At 43.6% G+C, this 23,747-nt stretch overlaps 2 protein-coding genes across 3 annotated transcripts in view; both read left to right on the top strand.

The window, feature by feature from the left end:
* Positions 1-5,116, top strand: part of atp2b1b (ATPase plasma membrane Ca2+ transporting 1b) — a 30,767-nt gene extending 25,651 nt beyond the window's left edge. The window contains exons 16-19 of the mRNA XM_063196227.1: positions 336-547; positions 1,174-1,281; positions 3,252-3,440; positions 4,750-5,116. Coding sequence (XP_063052297.1) covers positions 336-547; positions 1,174-1,281; positions 3,252-3,440; positions 4,750-5,088 — 848 coding nt within the window. The 3' untranslated portion in view covers positions 5,089-5,116. The remainder of the gene's footprint in view (positions 1-335; positions 548-1,173; positions 1,282-3,251; positions 3,441-4,749) is intronic.
* Positions 5,117-7,851: 2,735 nt separating this feature from the next.
* gtse1 (G-2 and S-phase expressed 1) lies at positions 7,852-18,291 on the top strand. 2 transcript variants are annotated; one of them, XM_063196226.1, is made up of 12 exons: positions 7,852-7,969; positions 8,386-8,468; positions 8,579-8,636; positions 8,826-9,486; positions 9,957-10,121; positions 12,852-12,993; positions 13,274-13,663; positions 13,940-14,006; positions 14,735-14,971; positions 15,976-16,354; positions 16,597-16,707; positions 17,914-18,291. In XM_063196226.1, exons 2-12 carry the CDS (start codon positions 8,447-8,449, stop codon positions 18,007-18,009), a joined length of 2,328 nt encoding a protein of 775 aa, XP_063052296.1. In that variant the 5' UTR covers positions 7,852-7,969; positions 8,386-8,446; the 3' UTR covers positions 18,010-18,291. The 2 variants fall into 2 exon arrangements, with proteins under 2 accessions (XP_063052296.1, XP_063052295.1); XM_063196225.1 differs by having other exon boundaries at positions 7,852-7,973.
* Positions 18,292-23,747: the final 5,456 nt, after the last annotated feature.

Genomic DNA, 23,747 nt, shown 5'->3' with positions numbered 1-23,747 from the left:
TTAACTTGACAGACCTTCTTGGCTTCTTTGTCTTTGCTATCTATAATTAAATGTAGGCTATTTTTTTCCATTAAAATGCATCTGAATTGGTGTTGTGTGTAAATAAAGTATCTTCTCCGTTAGCTTTTTAATCATTTCTACATCATCTTCACACTGCTTTTTAGACTGTCAGAGTTGGATAAAGAAGTTCTCACGTCTACAACTGGACAAACAGACCACTTGGCTTCTTTCTCTTTGCTAAAATGCTATCACGTTTTCATCACTTTTTTCCACGATATTGTGCAGACATGAACTTTGAACTTAATCTCCGTCCCTGCTCCCTTCTCTCCCTCCAGGTGAGCAGATCTTTGACATTGACAGTGGGAGGAACGCCCCGCTGCACGCTCCGCCCTCTGAGCACTACACCATCGTCTTCAACACCTTCGTCATGATGCAGATCTTCAACGAGATCAACGCACGCAAGATCCACGGCGAGCGAAACGTCTTTGAAGGAATATTCAACAACGCCATCTTCTGCACGATTGTGTTTGGCACTTTTGTCATCCAGGTATGTGAATAGTCATGTCAGGCATTAAATATTCATGTTCTGTGGCCTTCTGAGAGATGTTTCTTTGAGACATTCAAGCTCATATGATGAAAAATGTGTTTACAAATACTTTTAAGACATTTTTGAACAACATAAGTCACAAGTAGAGACAACACACAAATATTACAGACCAAAACTATAACCGGGCAAATACACCTAGCGCGACAAGAGTGAGGCGAGCGACGGAAGTAATTGACTTTGTGTTGACTCGCGCGACAAAAGCGATTCTGGAGACTAGAGGCGAGTCGCACGCCGAGAGCGACAGTTTGAAGTTGAACTCCAGGCTATGTTATGCTAATGAGCTATGACGCGGTTCGGCGACAAGGGGCCACAGCCAATGACTGTATAGAGGTCAGTAACCACAGCCAATGGGAATGTTGGAATGCTTGCATTCTGCTTTCAACCAACAAACTCTAGTCGCTTCAGTCGCTCGTATCGCTCTTGCTGCACAGAAGCAATTCTCTGTCGCATCAATCGCGTCGCGGCTGGTCTATTTGCCCGGTAATATTGCCAGTGCATGAAAGATAAGCATCACATGCAGGTGGCCCTTTCATCCTTTGTGTTTGTCTGCTTGTTTTCTTTTGAAGATTGTGATCGTGCAGTTTGGAGGGAAGCCCTTCAGCTGTGTTGGTCTGAGCATAGAGCAGTGGCTGTGGTGTGTCTTCCTGGGCTTCGGCTCCCTTCTCTGGGGACAGGTGAGGCTGACCTTTTCCTCCCTTTACTGTTTACACAGATGCCCCTCATAAGAAATGCATATCCCTATAAATGCTGATTCAATGTGCAGAAACAGTACACACAAAATGATAAATAAAGTAATAGCATAAATAAAATAAAATCATAATGAACAAATGAATAAGAAATAAATAAATGATGCCAAATGTAATAAAAAAAGAATATTGAGGAATGGAAGGCCAACATTTACACTTAAACTTAGAAATAGACTTAACTTGACAATTAAAGAGTGGAAGGAAGAGTGGAAAAGAATGACACCAAGCACGCTAAATCACATGCCAAGTACAGGAAGTATCTAAAATCCATCCAGTTTCGACAGAACACAAAGCAGCCATCAAGAATGATCACCAACCTATACGTAACCTTAAAGGATTTATCCGGAGTTGGAACAAGTTTGCCTGATTTTTGCATGTTTGGGATGAAATACAGTCACTCTAGAGCAAAATCAAGGCAAAAGGATGCGTTTTGAGAAAGTTTGATAATATCACGTTAGCCTCGTTAGCCATATCAGCTATGCAATATGAAAGATGCGGGCATCGTTTTTCGGCGGTTACACACATTTCAAAAACACAACATTTTAAAGTCTTGCACAGCTCAAAACAACGTCACACTTACCTCGTAATATGTTGAGGGTATCCACACATAAACCAAAGTGTCCAAAGTCCTTCATGTATTCTTGAAAGGTCTGCAGAATGTGTTTTGTGAAGCTACTACCTTGAGAATATCTAAATTACGGTCAAGACAACTATTTGACACTAAAGCCCACCAAGTAGATTGCCGAGTGCGTCGCACCATCAGCTATGATTATGTATGGAATAGCGGACGACGAGGTGTCCCGATATCAAGGGAAATAATGGACGAGGCGGAGCGTTCTAAACAGCCCGACGGCGCAGCCGAAGGGCTGTTCGCTTCGCCAAGTCCATTATTTCCCTTGATATCGGGACACCTCGAAGGCCGCTATTCCGCTTATCACCCGGTTACCAGCATTTGAGTATTAATTTATTAATATGTTGATCTAAGGCTTTGTGAGAAAGTAGATTCACCACTGCGCTTGGTATGTTGCTATGGGCACCACTTCCTAATCTAGTGAGACGCGCCTCTATCGGAGGCATGTTAGGACGCGCGCAGAATGTTGGGGTGACTTGACAACCAAATGCGATAGAATTGACGACTGGGTTTTTGACTTGACAACCAGATGCGATAGAATTAGTAACGGGGTCTTGACTAGACAACCAGATGCGATAGAACTAACGACGCGGTCTTGACTAGACAACCAGATGCGATAGAACTAGTAACGGCACTAAGCCAAAAAGTTAGAAAAGAAGCAACTTGGACGCCCGCACGCCCGCATGACATCATAGGTGTCCTGCTACCGGGGAATAAAGGACACCTGCTCAGCCAATCAGAAGACGTTCCGTCTGCTCACTGGGTGATAATTTCATAGCGAGTAACCACAGCTGATGGTGCGACGCACTCGGCAATCTACTTGGTGGACTTTAGTGTCAAATAGTTGTCTTGACCGTAATTTAGATATTCTCAAGGTAGTAGCTTCACAAAACACATTCTGCAGACCTTTCAAGAATACATGAAGGACTTTGGACACTTTGGTTTATGTGTGGATACCCTCAACATATTACGAGGTAAGTGTGACGTTGTTTTGAGCTGTGCAAGACTTTAAAATGTTGTGTTTTTGAAATGTGTGTAACCGCCGAAAAACGATGCCCGCATCTTTCATATTGCATAGCTGATATGGCTAACGAGGCTAACGTGATATTATCAAACTTTCTCAAAACACATCCTTTTGCCTTGATTTTGCTCTAGAGTGACTGTATTTCATCCCAAACATGCAAAAATCAGGCAAACTTGTTCCAACTCCGGATAAATCCTTTAATTTGGGATCACATATTCCTAACATGTGGCTCCTTGTCATCAGCTGATCTCCACCATCCCCACGAGTCGGCTGAAGTTCCTGGTGACGGCAGGCCACGGCACCCAGAAGGAAGAGATTCCCGAGGAGGAGCTTGAGGAGCTGGAGGATTTGGATGAGATTGACCATGCAGAGATGGAGCTGAGGAGGGGACAGGTGCTGTGGTGCAGAGGCCTCAACAGGATCCAGACTCAGGTAATGGCACGCACGCTTACCGCACACTTACACTTACACTGGGGCTGCTGCTACACTGGATGCGTTGTTATCGGCCATGACAATTAGCTTCTACTATAATCAGTGGAACAGCACAAACACCATCATTAAATTTGCTGACGACACAACCGTGATTGGCCTGATCTCTGACAACAACGAGACGGCCTACAGAGAGGAGGTGGAGCAGCTGGCACGCTGGAGCCAAGACAACAACCTGGCCCTGAACTCCAAGAAAACGAAGGAGGTGATCCTGGACTTCAGGCGGTGTGGCCAGGGCAACCACTACCACCAACCCATCAACATCGGAGGGGAGCCAGTGGAGGTTGTACAGAGCTTCAGATTCCTGGGTGTGCACATCAGCGAGGACTTGTCATGGAGCGCCAACACCTCTGCAATGGCTAAAAAAGGATCCCAAAGGCTATATTTCCTTCGCACTCTAAAGAAGGCCCAGCTACCACGAGATCTGCTCACTAACTTCTACAGGTGTACAATTGAATCAGTAATTACATACAGCATCACATCTTGGTACACCAGCTGCACACACGACAACAAGAAGATGTTACAGCGCATCATTAAAACAGCAGAGAGAATCATTGGGTGCCAACTACCCACACTTGAGGAGATCCACCATACACGCTGCACAAACAGAGCATTAAACATCCTTAAAGATCACACACACCCTGGTCACAGGCTCTTCACCATGCTACCATCTGGCAGGCGCTTTAGGACTCTGCGTGCCCGCACTACGAGAATGAAGGACAGCTTTTATCCAACTGCCATTAGACTCTTGAACGCAATACGTCACCTGCCCCCCCTCAATACTTCAGGACTATCGATACTGTGACATGCACATGGATTTTTATGGATTTTTATATATTATTTATTTACTGTTTAATCTTTTATTTTGTGGGCATTTGTGGGTTGCTACTAAACACAATCTCGCTATATTTGTATAGTGACAATAAAAGTCTACTCTCTCTCTACTCTCTCTCTACACTAGACATGGCAGCGCAGTGGACATTCTGAAGAAAATAGCCCATTCTCTTCTATGTGTTTTAATGCAACTTAGCTTTAATGTATCAGCAAAAAACAAATTAGCCAAATACCAGAGACAGCAGCAAACATAAAAAAATGATGGGGGGGAATCTAAAACATTGCAGACAACTCAGAAAAGGTGGCTTGATGTTCAAAATAGTGCACTTGTCCTTTAAATAATTTTCCAGTAATTTACCAAGCGATTCCACCATCAAAAAATGACTTCACTTGAACACTATGTGTGTCTCCATTCCAGATCCGTGTGGTGAATGCCTTCCGTGACACCATGTCTCCGTACGATGGCCTAGAGACCCCGGAGTCCCGGAGCTCCATCCACAACTTCATGAGCCACCCGGACTTCCGCATCGAGGACTCAGAGCCGCATATCCCGCTCATCGACGACATCACCCTGGAGGAGGTGGACAGTGCACCAACCAAGCGCAACGCCGTGCCTCCGCTGCCCAAGCTCCCCACACTGCCCACCTCACCCAACCAGAACAATAACGCCACCGAGAGGTTCGCTCACCTCTACAAGGATGGTGCTCTTCCCCCGACTCCGGGCAGCCCCTTGCACAGCCTGGAGACTTCGCTCTGAGCCAAGACACCACCAACACCCATACACAAACACACATATACAGTACACACACACACACACACACACACACACACACACACACACACACACACACACACACACACACACACACACACACACACACACACACACACACACACACACACACACAGCCTCTTTCCAAACCCCCCTGCTTTTTCACAAGAGGACATCTGGGGACCATTCTAAAGGCTGTGCTAACACGTCTGCAACTCAGCACATTGTTCTCAATGAACCCTCTTCCTGTGTTTGTGCGGCACTCGTGATACACATCATTGTTTTCCCCCTTACATTTTCATTTTTCTCTTTCACAATACTTCACATTGATCCTATCAATACCCCAGAATTATTGTCGTTCAGTAAACTCTGCTTCCCACCCCACCTCAGTCTGCAAGTCAGTGGACTGAATCAGAGTTTGAGGGAACACACTAGGTAGATAAACAAGGTGCATTCCATTTCAAATTTTGTACAGTACATATCACATTTAGTGAGAATAAAACGTGTCCCAAAAATGGTTGGGAATACACATGGAATAAAAAAAAACAAAAAAAAAACCATTGAGAACGATTCTCAGAATGAAAAAGAAAACATTCCTTTTAAAACAACTAAATGTTGGGTGTGGAGTGCAAATCATGCCCTTTGTATAGTTCTTAAAAAATGGGGTTTGATTTTTGTTTTGACTGTTCATTGTATATCATATTACAAGTTTGTTTACATGAATATAGATTTTTTTTCATTGTCGATGGAACATGATGATGTACAAATATGGTGTAAAGTGGAACACTAGGTCAGTATTTTAGCAACTGCTGTGTTTTAGGGAAGTTGAAATCTGCACTACTTTGCCTACAAGATGTATTTGATATTCATTTTATAGATTTATACAGTAGTAACAGTATGGTAGTGATGGCCAATAATGGTGTGATCTGTTCTAACTAACTGGAAAAAGTGTTTTCTGTACAAAAAGTATATTTAGACGTGTGAGGTTAAAAGGAAAATTATAATTTGATCGAATTACTCAACTGAATTACTTGCTGAAACTTTCTGGGAAATCTGACGAACTGTGTGTTCACAGTGGATACTTATTTAAAAAACTGGATACTTATTTTTAAAAACTGGTCACAAACATCCACAAACATCATCAGGAATCCAGTGGAATTAAGGTGTAAGTCTCCCTCTACAGCTAAGACAGGAGCAGTGCTGTCTCTGAGGGATGACTTTAAAAGTGAATTGTTTGTGACTAATTATGTCTTGACAGTTTGGCCACACCTGCAGCAAAGTACTTGAAAAAAAACAAACAAACCAAGAAGTCAAGAAATAATGCACCAAAGATCAGCTGTGCAGGATCCACTGTGGGGTAATATCATTTACACAATAGCCTTTTACGAGGCGTGAGATCTTCAGGCAGAAGAATGTCTACAGTGTGTTATTTTGTATTTACATAAAAGCACCTGTGACATTATTCTGCTGCCCATCAGCAGAGCCTCTCTATGGCAGACACGAGTCTCAAAATCGAAATATTAGTTTAATTATATGAAAAAACTTTTCAGAGGGCTCTTTCTGTAAGCCTGATGTACAACAATAATTTTATGATATTCTTGAAGGACGAGGTCTCAGAAGGTCTGCAAAAAAAAAGCAGGTAATGACAGAAAATATTGGTTTTTTTTTGTTTATTTTACTGTAGTGTCGTTTCTTTTTAAGAAATGAATGTTTATGCATCTGTTCATTGATTCATATTTTTTATCATTTGTTAAATAATTCATCTGCCTATTTCTTGAACAATGGAAATGGCTTTGTCTTTCAATTTACAATTGGACGTTGTGCAGATATGTGTATGGTTTGTTTTTCTTTTTCTTTTTGGAAAATAAAAGAATTATATTTAGCTCATCTGTTATCCCACCATGTTTTCTTTCTCAAAATAAGGGCCATTTTCTGCAAGGGAACACTGACCCCACCATTTTCCTATAAATAGACAAGGTGTGCAATTTCCCCCTGTTTTCACACTTTCTAAAAGGCGGAGGGGCGGGTGAGTCCCACCATTGAATGCCAAGTCAGTGACAAGCAGTGTTGGGCAGTAATGTATTACAAAAGTAATTTATTACTGTAATGCATTACCTTTTGCTGTAATGTAGGCATTACAGGGCAAAAATCTGTAATATTTACTTTTTTTACAATGCTAAATAACTATATTTACAATGCATTACAATTACCTGGATTTTAGTTGTATTCAGTGTGGTGAGTCAGAAAGAAGCTATTCCTGAACCTGGTAGTTTTTAGTCTGCATGCTGCCAAAACCCCCTCCTGGATGGGAGGCAAAAAAAGAGAGCTTGATTTACACTGTAATAAATGGCCAGATCCATTTAGGCCTATAGTTATTTTGGCGTAAGTAACTAAAGTAGGCCTAATGCAAAAGTAGTGCAATGCCTTACATATTAAATATTGTACTTTAATGGATTATTTTGAAAAGACAGTAACATGTAATAATCAGTAATGTTTTACAGTTCAGTTTTTCAGTACTTGCCCAACACTGGTGACAAGTGAGCCAACCTTCTCAAAACATGATAGTTCTAGAAAGTAAACCTTCAAAAAAATAAAAGCCTGTGGGGGGCGAACACGAGCACCAGAGCCGAAGATGACATCACGGCCCAAAGCGGAAGAAAATAACTTTCGACCAATAGGCTTGAAGACTGGGCGTCATGTGACCCTACGGCGACAGTCACGAAATTTGAAATGTTGATGATTGCTAGCTCAGGATGGTCGGTAGCCTGGGAAAAGCAGTCTAATTTACTGGATGAATATTTTCTGCAACGGCTTCTGTTTTTAAATCAAAGATTGTCTCTGTCTGGACACATATCTTGCAACGCTTGTAAGTAAGTTGACTTTTTGCAACTGCACGATTGTACAACAGCCCACTTTACTGAAAGGAGTTGCAGTATTATCTTGAATGCATGAGTAGCTAGCTACCACCAGCTAACGTTAACGTCACTTTGTCATGTTTGGCATCAATACGGTTCTTGCCTTTATGAAAGATTGCAATGGTACCTTTGACGTGTTTATATTGCGTTTAGAAACCACTAACAATTTCAGACCAACAAAGGCCACTTAATGTACACAGACTTGGTTTCCCATAACGTGTCGTGATGAACCTCCTTGAGCCGACCAATCCTCAACACTTCAGCCAGCATGCACCAGGCTTGTTTTGCCAGGATTGTTTGCCACATGCAGCCAACTCGGCCTTGATCTCAAACTTGCTTACTCATGTAACGTTTGTTGTGCACCTAGCTGTTCCTCTGTTTCCTTGACTGCACTTCAACTCAACATTTTGGCTGTTTTCCCTCGGGTTATGGCTGCTCTAAGGGAGCAAGGTGGGGACTGCGACAGTTGGTGATATGTGTTTATTTAGTCTTTGTTTGCAACTGAATACACGTTTTGCAGTAAGCACACATTGACTGACTTTGCCAAACCCTTTTCCTAGAGTTTGTATCCGTGGCAGATGAGAAGTTTGACTTTGACATTTCGCTTTCACCTGCAAGGTATTTCTTTCTCTGTCACTTCCACTTTTTCCCCTCCTTTCTCTTAAGACTTCCTTGCTTAACAAAATTGTGTTACATACAGTAATTAAAGAGTAGAATAGTTTTGTGTGTATAGTGATAATTGTGAATATCCACTATGCATGGCCAACCCCTGGGAGTCAGTTTTAACAATCTTACTTTCATCATCAGCTCAAAGGGAGATGAAGATGACGACGAAGTGTTTGTTGGGCCGGTGCGGCACAAGGAGAAATGCATTGCCTATGGTGTGGAGGCCCGGTCAAAGGACAGTGCCAGCAGTGGCCCGTCCGTGGGCGAAGAGCCCAGCTGGAGTCCCCTCATCGATGGAAACTTTGAGGAAATCACCAAGGAAGCCCAGCAGGTTGTGAGCCACCTGGACAACAGTCTGCACGGAACACCTAGTAAGCCAAAGGAGTCCTGCAACATGGATGAGGTTTTCACCCCCGCAGCGGAGAGCCTGGGCCAGGATGCGCACTGCCCAGCCAGTCGACAGCTCAGCCCCATTAAGAGGGAGACTTTCTGCATTCAGGACAGTCCCATGAAGCTGCTCCCTCCTGCCATTCAGCAGCGGCTCATGAAGCCGAGTGGAGGCAGCGCCGCTGGTGGTGCTGCTGCCACTGCCGCGGGCCCAACTAAGCCCCGCCTCAGCACCTCCAGCCCCATACGCCAGCCCGCCGCTCAGCCCAGCAAGATGGCGCTCCGGAGCAAGACTGGGCTGGCTGGGCCCAGAGGGGTGTTACCAAGCAAGCCCACCCTGCCCGGGAGCACGCACACGCCTGCCAAAATGAGGCCTGCACTTAATGATAAAAACAAGCTTCAGCCTCCAACCAGAGTAAGACACAGCAGCCCATGCCATTCCAGTGTTTCCTGTAGACCAAGTAGCATAGCTGTTTTTTTTTTTTACATTTTTATTATTGCCTTACAGCCGCATAAAACTGACGTTTCAATGTCACAAGCATCTTCTTCAGAGTACTTTAGTCTTATGCACCTGTACAGCAATAAAAGAAACTTCAAACAGAACCCATCTGTGCTATACCATTTTAAAATGTTTATTTTTTCATGCCCCATGCCTGCTCTAGCTGCACCGAGGGTCAGCAGTGGAAATGCAGAGCACCTTCTCCTTTTTTTGTCATAGAATAGAATTCGTTTTTAGAAGTTAATAACATAAACACTAAGGCTGTAACAATACACTCATGATTTGGTTGGTATCACGATTTTTTTTACCAACGGATTGATACACCCCCAGACATTAGTATGTGAATGTATATGTAAGTATGTTAATATGTGCATCATGGGATTCAGGGTGCCCTGGGCATGAGGCGCAGCATGAGCAGCAGGACCTCCATCAGAATGGGCTCCACTGAATCTCTGCTGTCAGACTCTGCCAGCATCACTTCAGACGTCAGCGACACCTCCCTAAACAGCAGCATCACCACCACAGCAAAGAGGAACATCCCTGCCCCCAAGGTACTCCTCAGGTTCTTTCCAATATACAGACTCTCATCCTCGGCCTGTGCTTGTGGTCTCTGTGGAGCTAACCATTTTTTCAGTTTCCCGCTGTCACAATAACTTTTGGGGGACTATTCTTCTTTCACCATCCCCATTGCAAATGAGAAAATGGCATTAGAATTTTGCTTTTATACATTTCTGTCGTCAGTGTCGTCATCACAAGACCACAAGCAGACAAGCAGACAAGGGATGGTTAGGATATTAGAAACAGCCCCTGGTTCACACTAGCCTTAGTCTCACTGCAGGGCCAGCCCCGGGCTGGCCCGGACAAAAGGGGGCTGACGGTGATCTCATCAAAAGGGGGCTAGGTGCTAAAGATGGCCGCCGGGCCAGGTTGTGGGGCTAGGGGCCGCTTTCCCTGGCCCGTCGAATTCGATGGGCCAGCAAGCACCGCCGAGGCTCGGAGGCGGGGTCAACCTCGGGCGATATAGCCCACGTGCGATATAGCCTACCAGACCTTCGGCGATAATAGCGCAAAAGCTAAATAAGCCGACATAAATGTCATGTGTGAGTATTTGTGAGACACTTTTTATTGGTGTCCAGTGGAAAGCATGCCAAATCACGATAATGGCACAAGAGTTGGCGGCTAAAAGCAGAAAAAAGCCGACATGACTTCGCTATGACATCCCAAGTTTAAGTGTAGTGGTGCCCATGATGCCCTGATAACAACAAAAAAGTTATGTTGGCTAAATAACTTTAAAAACACAAACAGAAGTGCCAAAGTTTCATCTTATGAAATTATGCCATAAGAAAGCCAAACACCCCAAACTAATTTGCCCAGAATTTAGCGATAAGTCCCCCATGCAGCCACATTATTACACAGTAAAGCACAGCTGTTATTGACTTAGGCCTATTTAAAATCATCCTCACTCTGCTGCCCTAGTGTCTCATGTTTTGCAGACATACTAAACCATAGGCATACGTTTTGCAGACATGTGCCATAGTGCGCACACTTAGAATTCCCTGCAGGACACACACGGATGTTATGCAGATTGAACGACTTGTAGGCTACGCTACTTCCGTGGCTACTTTAATAAATAGTCGCTATTCCCCTGGCTCATCATTTTCTATAGCAGCTGATGAAGATGCTATGTCTCCGGGATTTGGTCTCTTTTCACATGGTAACTTATTCAATTACCTGCACATTCACCATGAATAGACAGGTGGCACGCCGCAACGAGGGGGTGTGTCGCTATGTCCGGGGCTCATAATTTTCTATAGCAACTGATGAAGGTGCTATGTCTCCGGGATTTGGTCTCCTTTCACATGGTAACTTATTCAATTACCTGCACATTCATGTCTCGATATGTCCGGGGCTCATGCTTCTGTGCGCTATTGGGGGGATTAACTGGGCATGTTCGCACGTCTCCTTCTGTTCACTCTCTCAGTTGTCGAGCTGCTCGTATTTTCATGCGTCTTTGTCTTCTTAACATGCGCTGCGTCCCATACAGCTTCTGAATCGACAACTTTGCCATGTAATAAAACTGTTCTTGAAAGGCAAGCCATTTTCTTTGCTTTCCTTCTGTGATTTGGGGCGAAAGTGGGCTGTGCCCGACTGACGTTTCACAAACAAGGCGTGTACCTGAATGTGCCTGGGGTCGGCTATGAGTCCGATCAGGCAAAAAATGGCCCGGGGCCGGCAGCTCCGAGCCGGCCACTCTCCTGAGCCCCGGGCGGCCCCGGGCCGCTGAAGCGCGGCTAATGAGACCAAGGCTACTGTTCCTCCCCCTCAGATTGGGTCTTGGCCACTACATCGTATTTCCAAAATACTGTGCAAGCTCTGAGGGGTTATCTTTCAAAAATGCTAGTGTTGCACTGATACCATTTTTTGGCCCCGATACACGATACCTGACTGTGCAGTATCGGCCGATACCGATACCACCCTATTTGAAATGTGTATATATATGAAGGGCTGCAGTGCATACTACTTGGATGTAAAATCATTGCATGGCTTTGTCAGGCTGCTGCCTACCTTTGTGAAACAGGAAAAAGACTAATACAAAGTGAATCCAGAAAAAACGTTTTTTTACTTTTTAAATACCTCTATGAAATAACTAATTTCAAGGCTGTTAAAGTGTCATACAAGCATCTGTAAGTGGTATCGGTGCCCTATTTGTTGGTACTCGCCGATACCGATACTGATGCCTCCATTTTAGTGCCGATCCACCGATACTGGTATCGGTGCAACACTAAACAATACATAGTTTAAATCCTTTCTTTATTTTTAATAGCCAAGCTTTCTGTCTATGATCTTCCTCAGGGCTAGGGCTTTCATTGTTTTTGTTTTTGTTAGGCACTTTTTGAATCGTGAGTGCGGTGTAATTTGTTTAAATACAAAAATGCATAGTTTACCAGAGTGATGGCATTTAATGAGCAAAACCTCAAGGTAAGTGAAGTTTGCCTTAATGTCGTCATCTTTACATGCTCTAGTCATATAAAGAATTGAAATTATGTTTCTCGCTTTCCCATGCATGGGCATAGATGTACTTCAGGTATTTCAGAGCAAAAACATATAAGGCATTGTGCGTGAAATCGGATCTCGGATAAGTCTATAAGTGAACAGTAGCTTTGAGATGCTAATAATTTCAGGCATAGTCTTTATTTTTTCTATTCTGTGCTGTACATGTTTGCATCCAAATCAATGTGTGTGGACGAGCTACTGTACATGAGCTGTTCATGTTCTTTCAGCCTGTCCTCAGACGACCATCTGCAGTCAAGGCTCCTGTCATTCAGACCCAGAGAGGGTCCACAGCAAAAAGGCACACCTCCTCCTCTTCCTCCTCAGTGTCCAGCATCAACTCCAGTATATCTGCTTCACCCATGCCCAAAGGTAGCAAGCCATTAAAAAAATATGTGGTTTACATCTCCACTTGGAGTAGAGTTGGTTTGTAGTCAACATGGCAAAGGTTGTGTTTTGGTGGATAACGCATTCAGTAGAAATTAATTTTTCACCCACAGTTGAGTTTGCTTTTCTTTTACCCTTCCTGGAATCCTTTCATGTTATTTTACAAGACAATGAGCTTATCTCAGACTCAGGGCAAAAGTTGAGTAATATTAAAGGTATATATCGTTGTTGTACAAATTGTTACTGTTGTGTTGTGCCCCCTCAGCTAAGTCGAGCTCTTCACTGAACTCCAATGGCGTCAGTGCCACGGTTGTTCCCGCTGCCAACAAGTCCCGTAGGTCAACAGTCCTTACCCGGGCCCCTGAGCCGCCCGCACCTGCTGCTCTCCGCAAGTCCACAACGTCCATCCAGACCAGGAAGATTTCAGAATCCCTCGCCAAGCCCAACCGCTCCACCCCCTCCAAGAAGCCAGAGCCCACCCCCGTACCCATGCCCACCCCCCGCCAGACGCCAGCCCGGCGAAGCATAGCGCCCAGCTCCGCTGTCCAGTCAGCCAGAGCGGACAGCGCTGTCAAAGGAAACCCCAACAGCAGGCTGACTGGGCTCGCCAGTGCCACCCCTTCAAACTCTTCAAAGGGAGTTGGCCATTTTGGGGGTGATTTTTGTTTTTCTTCAATTTTCTCAATACTGTGTCAGTCCATCATCATCTACGGTGTATGTACTTAATCTGCATATTGTCACTGTGTTAAGCTCTTTAGGGTGTGTGTTTGTGAAATGAAAAAAGACATTCCCTCAACTGAACGAACAGTGGTGATCCAGTTGTATCCAAAAGCTGGTCCACAGAAACAACACAACATCATTTCACAGAACCATATGAAGATAAAATTAAAACAATTTCTTCTTGTTGTCTTGTCTTTTGTATTTCTTGCAGCTGGAACCCCCGATGGTCCTCGGATTATGAAGCCAAAAAGATTGTTGTCTGCTTGCAGTATGGAAAGGTAAATATTTGGGGTTTTTTTTAGACCGGTCTAGACTGTCCGTGGTGGTATACAGAAATGTTCCCCATGAACCAGAAATGAACGATAGTAGGCTTGTGATATATTTGTTTTGAATGTTATTCCTTTTGTGCCTTTGTTCAATGCCTCGTGACAACCCTCCCCTTTAGTGTTTGCAGTGTGATTATAAAATGTGTCAATGGACAGTGATAAAAGACATTTTACAAGGGTTTTGTTTTCCATCAAAGGAAACTAATAACTCCTTAAAAAGCGCTAATACAATCTGTAGTAGATAAGATCTGGTCATGGCATAATGGTTAGGGATGTGTATTTGAAGCACAGGGTTGCTGGTTTGAATCCCTCCCTTATCATTAGTTGTGGTCTCACACAGAGCTAGACATCTTCAGTAGCCCCACATTTACTCTGTGGACTGTACTACACTATACACTACTACACTATAATTGGCAGCTACTGTTAGTGTTTTGTGGTTTACTCAAAGATTTTCAATATGGTAGACCAAGACAAGTTGTGTAGCATGATTCACCAGTGCAAGAAAGTGGGATCAACTCTCGTCTCCTAAATGCAGCGTGGCTTTCATATTGAACTCCTTGACTCCCAGTCTCCTAAAGGGGCACGGCTGCCGTAGGGTTGCACTTTAGAGCCTTGCATCATGTGGATCCTGGAAGAATCATCTTAGTTATCATTCATTGCTGATTAAATATGTTCTTCAGTCTAATACAGAAGCCAGGGCCTGCAGCTGGTCTCCAGACGCCCTCTGCTGGTAGAGATAAGTCACTGCCCGCATCCAAGATGAGGAGACTCTCAGCTCTTCCCACCACCAGCACTAGTAGCCGCCTTGCCTCCAGCAGCGCCCCTATCCAGACGCCCAAGAGCTCTGCAAAGCCACAACTCTCCCGAAGGACCGACTCCGTACCAGCACCTTCCTCTAAGAAAACCGTTTTTAAGAGGTGGGTTCATTACGCCCATGTTATCATTATGTTACCATGGCCAAGGTTGTCTGGTCCTCTTGATACACTGGTTTTCTTGGTAGTACATCTTAAGTTGGAGTTGAAGTTCTTAAGGCCTAGAGAGGTGAAGAGCCTTTCATTCGTCACACACACACACACACACACACACACACACACACACACACACACACACACACACACACACACACACGCACACGTCTCATTGTCTTACAATTAAGCCCAGCACCTACTGTATGTCTCTGAAACAGTTAAAGGAAGAGTCCACCCAATAGCTGTTTTGCACCCTAATGAATTTTACAGTAATTTTAATGTGGTTTATAAATACATTTGTTGATGTTTTATTTGATATCATAGACACCCATTTCTATGCTTAATATGGCTGTACTGTTAAACTAGGCAATGCAAACACATTGCAAAAAAATCGTATGTATTCTCATATTTTACCAGGGCTTAAATACTTATGAGCAATATCCTGAAATGAGGTGGACTCTTCCTTTTAGTCAAGGGCAAGCTATCAGGGAGTTGAGCGTGATGGCCTGGTGTGATTTCCAACACTGACAGGTGGGTGGGGGAGGGACTGAATCGCTATCCCCCATCCTCATCCATGACTGAGGTACTCAGAACATAATACTGTCCCCCTACACTGCTCTTCTGGGATGTGTATTGGTCTACCTTCTTATGCTGGATGAGACCTAAAGGCAAAGTCTTCTTCTTTCCTTCTGTGTTGTACGGTGTCACTATGCCAAAGATCAGACTATCTCTTGCAATGATTAGTTTGCTGTGTATCAGAGCTCAGAAGTCACATATGACCAGAATATATTTGGCATCACATTTCCTTCATTTCAGTTTCAGTCCTGATTTAAATAACGGCAGTGTAGACGCCGTTCTTCTTGACACCATTAACAGCCAGCATGTTCCTTATTTGTGCATTTGTATTTCTATAATGAGACGAGACGCTTCTTTTTTTTTTTACCTCCCTCCAGTCCATCTCAGATGAAGGAGGTTCAGCCCAGCAATCCCCAGGCGGTTAATGACAAGGTGAAGACGCCCTCCTGTGAGAAGAAGCTGCAGCTCTCCTCGGCTGTGGAGAAGCCTGAGCCTTGCTCCCCAGTCTTCTCCCTGGAGGCCGAGAGTGAAGCAGCTCCTCCTAGTGGTGTGGAGGAGGTGGACGGCTCTGAGCTGGTGAAGAAGCTGGAGCCTCAGCTGCAGACTGTGGACCCAGTGCTGGTCAGCATAGAGTCCCAGGCCGCGCTGAAGGAGGCGGGCAAGGAGCCTACAGGAGCCAAAGATCAGACCCAAACCCAGACGCAGACCCAGACCGAGACTCAGCTCCCCATTACCAAGAGCCAGAAGAAAGCTGAGGTACGTAGCCGGGCGAGGTGCCTCGTTTAAAAACCCGAATTCTTGCCCCTCCATGGAATCCATGATCTTTGGTCAGACCAGGAAATGTAAATTATTTTAAAATTAAAACTAATTAAAAACTTAATTATGAAATGCATACTTATTAAGAATAGAAAAAGATTACATTTGTGAATGGGGCAGCATACATTCTCAAAATGAACTAAAACCTACAAAACATACTGGATATGTGTTGTGTTCGATAGGTGCTCCTGATGGACCTCCCGGCTCCTGAGATGACCAATGAGAAGCCTCTAATTGATCTCTCCAACACCCCAGACCTCATCAGGACCGCCTCTGTCAAGTCCCCAGAAGAGGTAGGAGTGGCAGAGTCTCAGTTGGTTCTTTGTAATATCCTAACTGCCGTCCTCCCTCGCTCCCTTGTATGCTTGTGGCCTCGCCATGACGTCACTGACGACAGAAGTGTTTTTTCAATAGCTCACAAAACTGTAATTCTAATTTCATATTCTCATTTGCAATCTGTACGGTGAATGAAGAGTAGTCCCCCAAAAGTTGTTGTGGCTCGGGGGACGGTGGGGAAAATGTACTGTTTTCTCCACGAAGGCTAGGGTGCATCAAATGCCCCCTTTGAAAAGATATTGCCTTGGCCCTATAGTAAAAATGTTCTACACCCAGTAAAAACACACTGTGTAAAATATTTTGAAATTTGGATGAAGTCTACCGGGGCCACCAGCCCCATGAAAATAGAAAATAATGGTGATAGTCAAAATCTTGGAATAGAAATGGACATTTCGCTGCTTACTATAGGGCCAAGGCAATATCTTTTCAAAGGGGGCATTTGATGCACCCTAACGAAGGCAGGTCGTCAGCGAAACGCGAGGCTGCAAACACAGGTCGAGGACCAAGGACGGGAGTCCGCGTATTGGAATGAATACATTTACTGGCTGCAAGTCATTTCTCCAAACTCATGTCCTTTCCTTTGTCCTCTGTCCTGGTTTTCAACTTGGGTAACGTGAGTTTTATGTTGGGCATTCATTGTACAATTAACATACAAATGCGAGCAATGTGGAGAAAACTACACTTTGAACAACTTTGAAACGGACACATTTCCTCATGTGCATTTCTTTTCCAGATATACCACACTTGTAGTTTGAAATTGAAATGAATGTCCAATATAAATCTGGCTATACCTAACTCAACAGGGAGGACCGAGGAAAGGACATAAAACGGACGTAAAAAGCATAAAGATTCATGTGACCTGTTGTAATTGGTCACTGCGTGGTTACTTGATCAGAGAAATCTGTCAGTTTGAGGTTACGTGTCTGTCTTAACAGTTGAAAGGAGAATTGCTGCCGATTTCAACATGCAGTTGTATTGCTCACATTACCCTTGTAGATGCATTTTTTTTATTCCTCCCTTTCCAAGATCATTCTAATGGTGGCATGGTTTGCTTATGTTGAAAAAGTTCATTGTAAGGTATTGCACGGCATTGCAATGACATAATTTTGTAACTGCACGAAGCTTCTCTGCTGACTACCTTTGTCACCCATTTCCTTCCCCAGTTGATCGACCTTAGCTCACCGCTCATAAAATGGAGTCCAGCGGACAAGAAGGAAAACACTGTGAAGGAGGCTCAACTGATAGACTTGTCCTTCTAACTGGTCTCTGTGTGCACACTACAAACAGCTCTTATTTAATCAAGAAATACTACAGGAAACCACCATAGAAAAATGTACTTCCGATTTTATTTTGATGCCATGTGCCTCACCGTTTTAACTGAAATCCTGATTATTACTGTAGTGTCTGTGCAATATTTCTTAAGGACATTATTGCAGGTACATCCTTTTGATTTTTGTGTGTGTATATGTCTTTGTTTATGTCAGTGTTTGGTCGCTTTGATTTCTCTGAATGTACAAATAAATGTTAAGATATCTGATTAAGTCCCTTCGCCAGTCTGTGTTTAATTTACAAATAATTTGACATTTTCTTCAATAATTATTAACACTGTTGTATTTGAGTGACTGTTAAGTTTTTGTAGCAGACTATTGGGCTTAAAACGTGTTTACCTGACCCCTGACCTTGCATTTATCATTTCATGAAAGCTGGCGATGTTTAATATTTAAGTTATATATATATATTTTTTTTTTTTCACCAGGCCATTTTCAAAAATCGATTTTAGAGTTTAAGTCCAGTCTAAGTAGTTCTTTGTAGATTTAACTTACATTTATATTTTGATATGTAATTAAAACCATAGTAACTCAATTTAAACAACAATACAGTTGCTGCCTTATTACTTTGGGCAGTGGAGGTTCTTGACTAAAGTCAAAAAGCGTTGATGTAGTAATGGCAGAGATCTTCTTTGGTAATGGTTTTGTATTTGAAAACGAAAACGGGTCTGTTGCCACCTGAAAAAAAGAGGAGGGTTAAAGACCAACAATATGATTTTTTCCCCATTTAATTATGTATTTAAATTCATTTGCAAAGGGTTTCAGCAATATCTTATAAACCACTTTTCAATGTTAACACGCTAGGGATGATCAAAAGGTGACATTGACATAAGTAGGGTTGGTCCAACCATGCCAGGAAATCTGTACATTAAAAAAAATGGAGTTATTAAATGGTAGTTTTGTGTTCGAAAACTGATGGTAAAGAGACTAAGGATAGGCCTACAGGTTCAAAATATTAAATGAGGTTTATAGGATGGTGACCACAAGAGGGAGGTGTATGCGAAGATTCAACTGGGGCACAGTTGGAAACTCACTCATGCACTGATAGCCTGGCCACAGTGGGTTTACATACAGTGTTGAATCTCGCCCTCCAACCCGTGCCTGCAGTTCACCTAGAGAGCGCTGTCGAGACAGCAGAGCCCATAAGGCTGGCGCTAATAACTGACAATTGTGCTCGCTGTCGGCTGAAACTTGACAATATTATTGTAAGTTCCGAGAAACGAATGTGGATGTAAATGAAATGTACAATAACCTGAGAGTTATGTCCTTCTGATTTCTTACAGCATTGGCATTTATGAGTCAGGCTCCGCCAGCATCTTGCTAACAAAATTGCTTTACGGCCGTCGTGATCACAGCAATGCAGCCGGCCGACCAATCCAAACACAGTGTGTGAAGCCACTCGTGACGTCATATTGACAATAAAGACGTATTTTACAAAGATCCAGAGAGTTTAAACATTCAAACTAAGTGCTGTTTGAAAGGATAATTCATCCTGCCTTTGGGAAAAATAAAATGAAACGACGATACCAATTCTCTCCCAAAGCAATGGCAGCATCTGTGGATGAGCTCCATGGACCCCATTCATTCTAATAGCCTCTGCGCTCCTTGGCGCTCCTCTGCGCTGTCTGGATGGCGCCACGTAGTGGACAGTACCACCCGGAAAAAGTTGCGAGATTCCTCTGTCGTACTACCCATAAACACTCTCTGGCCTGGCCTACGGAAGACCAGCGAACCACTGCAGAACGAAAAAAAAACCTGCATTTTGTTTCCATTTCAGGGTTTATCGCTGGTAAGTTTGCATTTTATGAAGGACCTTTATAAAACTGATCTTCAGTTCTCTCATCATCGTGGCACGAGTCATGCGTAACGAGCACGATTTTACTTGCGCAACATTCTGTTTCAAGAGCCTGCATCTTAAACAATAGTAACAATACAAATTTGAACTTATTAAAAATCACCCAAATTTCGAACAGCCACCTTCTCTGGCACAAATAAGAAGGCCTATGCATCTCAGGTTTTGTTCAAGAGGCCCCACCACAAGCAGGTTCATTACTCAAAGCGCCCCTCGGTGCAGCCTCCAGAACAGGGCGTATCTCCAACATTTGAGTGCGCTCCGATGGGAGGTGTATAATGCCCTATGTTCAGGGGCGTTGCTAAAAATGTTGGGGCCCATGAAAGATTCAAATTTTGGCCCCCCAAAATGACAAATGATGTTATCAGCATCCTTCCAGGGGCCCTCTCAGTGCTGTTGGGCCCTTAGAATCTGTACCACCTTTCCCCCCCTCGCGGCACCCGCTTCACATAGGTTATTGATGTTACAAATCTTGCGCTGAATGGGATGGCTTCGTATTTAGCCTTAACTGACGTGAGTTTAACAAACCGATGTAATGCACCTGCTTTGTGTAAGAGTAATAGGCTAGGTATGAACACCCCGATTCATTCTCTGTGGCACCGCCGGAGGCCTACTTCAGTTCTGCCAATATGTAGGCCTACTGTGATATCCAGAATTAGGCCTAAATTGGCTCTCTGCTCCTCGGGTTGGCCTGTTTTGGACAACCATAACCATAACCTAACTTTTTATTTCTGTAAAGAATAGATCAGGAGGCTCGTGAAACATGTGTATTGCTGTGTATTTTCCTTCAGTTGAAAAATAATGGAAAACTTTCCAAAACACGGCCAAAGTTAGGAATGTTCTATGGCTATGCTTTGGCAGAGTTCACAAGCCTTAATGGCAAGAACTAGGCCTATGATACCTAATAGGTACCAATCATTCAGTTGCTTGCCCCAGCCTCTGGCCTTGCCTCAAGGCTTCACTTCATCAAGAACGTTGACTGTGCCATGACTGTGAGATGAAGAGGATGGAGGTGAGAGGTCGGTGAACTGAGTATCTGGTTCTTTATCCATCCACACTCCCGTGATCCATCTTGTTTCCTCTATTGCAGGAAGGGTGACAGGAATCAAGTATATGATGACCAATAGAAATTGTGCATCGATTGACATAAATTATGCATACATTATAATGCCCATGATAAATTATGATGCTCATAAAGTTAAAAGTTCACATTTTGTGTGCTGGTATTTAAGAATATGTGTATTATATACACCAAAATTGTGACCTCCGAATGTCCTTGCATGGTTGTAGCATTCAGTCCCTCACAATTTTATTGTTGAGTTTGGATGGGCCTGGTTTAGGCATTTTTTGGTGAGGGCCCGCACACCTCGAATGTTTCTTTTTTAGCAGGTGCAGCTTTTCAAGGTACTCCAGTCTTCGTTTAACTCAAGGAAGAGCGCGACACTGCTTCTTCACAATTTACCACTTTTTTCTTTTTCTTTTTGTGCTGACGTTTCGGCACTAGGCCTTCATCAGAGGCTGGGCCTGGTTTAGGCATACCATATGGGAAACTCCATCTCAATGCCACTCCCGTAATATAGAGGGTTCCAACCATGTGACTAATGTACAGTAGATTTGCCTGGCTCCCGCAGATCCTTGTATATTTCTTTGTGAGCTCAACAACTATCTGGCACAAGTCAGGTAAAGTGTAGATATTCAAGTGCAAAGAAATCCAGCACACTGTCCATTCCACCAACAAACTTTAATACAACGTTTCGGTCATCCAACCTTCTTCAGGTAAAGTCGGATGACTGAAAGGTTGTATTAAAGTTTGTTGGTGGAATGGACAGTGTGCGGGATTTCTTTGCACTTGACTGACAACCCCGCTGGGATAACATCCTTCGCACCTGCCCAACTACAGAGGTGTGCAAAAGCGTCTTTGTTGAACTGAAAGTGTAGATATTGCCAGGCCTTTTTTCAGAGACAAGGGGCAGTGCCCAATAAGATGATCATTTCAAAGTTCAGTTGATAATATAGGAGGGTCAGTCCACAAAACGGAGGAAGAAAATGGAAAAATATGGTCATGTGTTCCTTAGATACCCAGAATACAGGATTAAAATTGCTTGCCAGAATTGTTGTTTTCAAAGCTTTGCCTCACATCTCTAACAGTTTCTTTCATATCTGTGTGGTCCGGGCAGGATTAAGATGGGCTAGGGCCCTTAGGCTACAAGTTGTTGTGGGGCCCCCTCACAAAGAAAATTTCGTGACAAATGTACACAGACACGTGTTTACGTCTACCAGCTGTACGCAACACAACAGAGGAATTTTTCAATATTGCATCTTGTCACAATTTTGCCATTTTACACCTTTGGCCAATTATGGGCCCTCTGGCAGGTGGGGGCCCCTTCAGGCTGCAGCCATATCAGCCTGTGCATTAATCCAGCCCTGTGTGTGCTAGAGTCCTAGATCCACTGAAGGGAACCTCTCAACACCACCCAAGAAAACTGAAGAAGCAGCTGTCTCGAACTACGCACTCAAGAAGAGACAGAGGATGAGGGCAATGCATATATCATTTCGCATAGAGTCACATTCAGGGATATGTAAGTTACAACCTCTTGTGTTCAATTTGCCTGGTTGACATTGAAAAATATGCCATTACGTTATTTACCTCAGTCATTAACATATGTAAGCCATTACATTATGAATGTATTACTATCGTTTCCATTTATTACCAACTATTTTAATGCAGTAAACTTTGTAAATGATGACAAATATGGTGAGATTTCCTCATTAAGTCAGGACTGTTGGGGTTTGTGCTACTGAATGAATGAATAATGAATTGTGAATAATGACATGAATTATGCTCTGCAAACTCTTGCTGATCATGATAAACAGTGCTAATTACTGTGTTTACTGTAATTAGGCCTACCCGTTTTAACAACACTCTATTAAACCATTAACTACTAAAATACAGAGGGCACATTAAATGCCCAGCAAGAGCAATCAGATATCAAGACAACCTGGCCCCCTGCCTAATGTTAGATGCACATAATGTCGCCTCAGGCAACTCAAAACACTGCAGACAGACAGACAGACAGACAGACAGACAGACAGACAGACAGACAGACGGATAGACAGACAGATGGATAGACAGACAGACAGACAGACAGACGGATAGACAGATAGACGGATAGACAGACAGACAGACAGACGGATAGACAGACAGACAGATAGACAGACAGACAAAATGGTCATTGCCTCTGGGTGGGCACTAGGTAATTAATTACACATTAGATCACTACTATATCCCTTCTAAAGGGGCATACCACACCATCCTTCATGCAACTCTTAGCTGTTCCTCTGATCATAGTTTGATTAACCTCATCTCTTAAAATATGCAAAGCATGTGGTCAGGACAGTGAAGAAATGTACAAATGAAGCAAAGGAGGAGTCGGAGGACTGATTTGAGTGTACCAGACGCCACAAGTGCCCTTGATGAGCTTACAGATACTGTGGCATCCTACATTCGTTTCTGTGAAGAAGTGTGTGTGCCAACTACAAAGTCTTTCCGCATATGCCGTATGCAGGTTATGATCAGGCCGATTATTATGGTGGTACAGTATAGGCCTTATTATGTTGTCTATAGATGTCACTACGTGTACAGAAAGAGCCTCTGGGTTGAGATTTGTCAATCAGTGGTGAAGTGGGAGGTGGTCAATCATTGAGCCACGCCCATGTTTAGCCTCGCCCCTTTGCAAGCCGCAGCGAGGGGATTCTCGGCGCCGGCGGGAGTGGAGTAGCTGGGAGGAGAGGAGAGCCATTTCGAACTGATTCAAAA

Source organism: Engraulis encrasicolus, chromosome 4 (genome assembly GCF_034702125.1).
Source record: "Engraulis encrasicolus isolate BLACKSEA-1 chromosome 4, IST_EnEncr_1.0, whole genome shotgun sequence".
NCBI lineage: Eukaryota > Metazoa > Chordata > Actinopteri > Clupeiformes > Engraulidae > Engraulis > Engraulis encrasicolus.
This window is presented reverse-complemented; position numbering and strand designations above follow the sequence as displayed.

Coding starts and splice junctions, on each gene's coding strand:
- gtse1 (XM_063196226.1), top strand. CDS start 8,447: ATGGCTGCTCTAAGGGAGCAAG. Junction 8,469..8,578: donor GGCTGCTCTAAGGGAGCAAG/GTGGGGACTGCG, acceptor CCCTTTTCCTAG/AGTTTGTATCCGTGGCAGAT. Junction 10,122..12,851: donor GGAACATCCCTGCCCCCAAG/GTACTCCTCAGG, acceptor ATGTTCTTTCAG/CCTGTCCTCAGACGACCATC.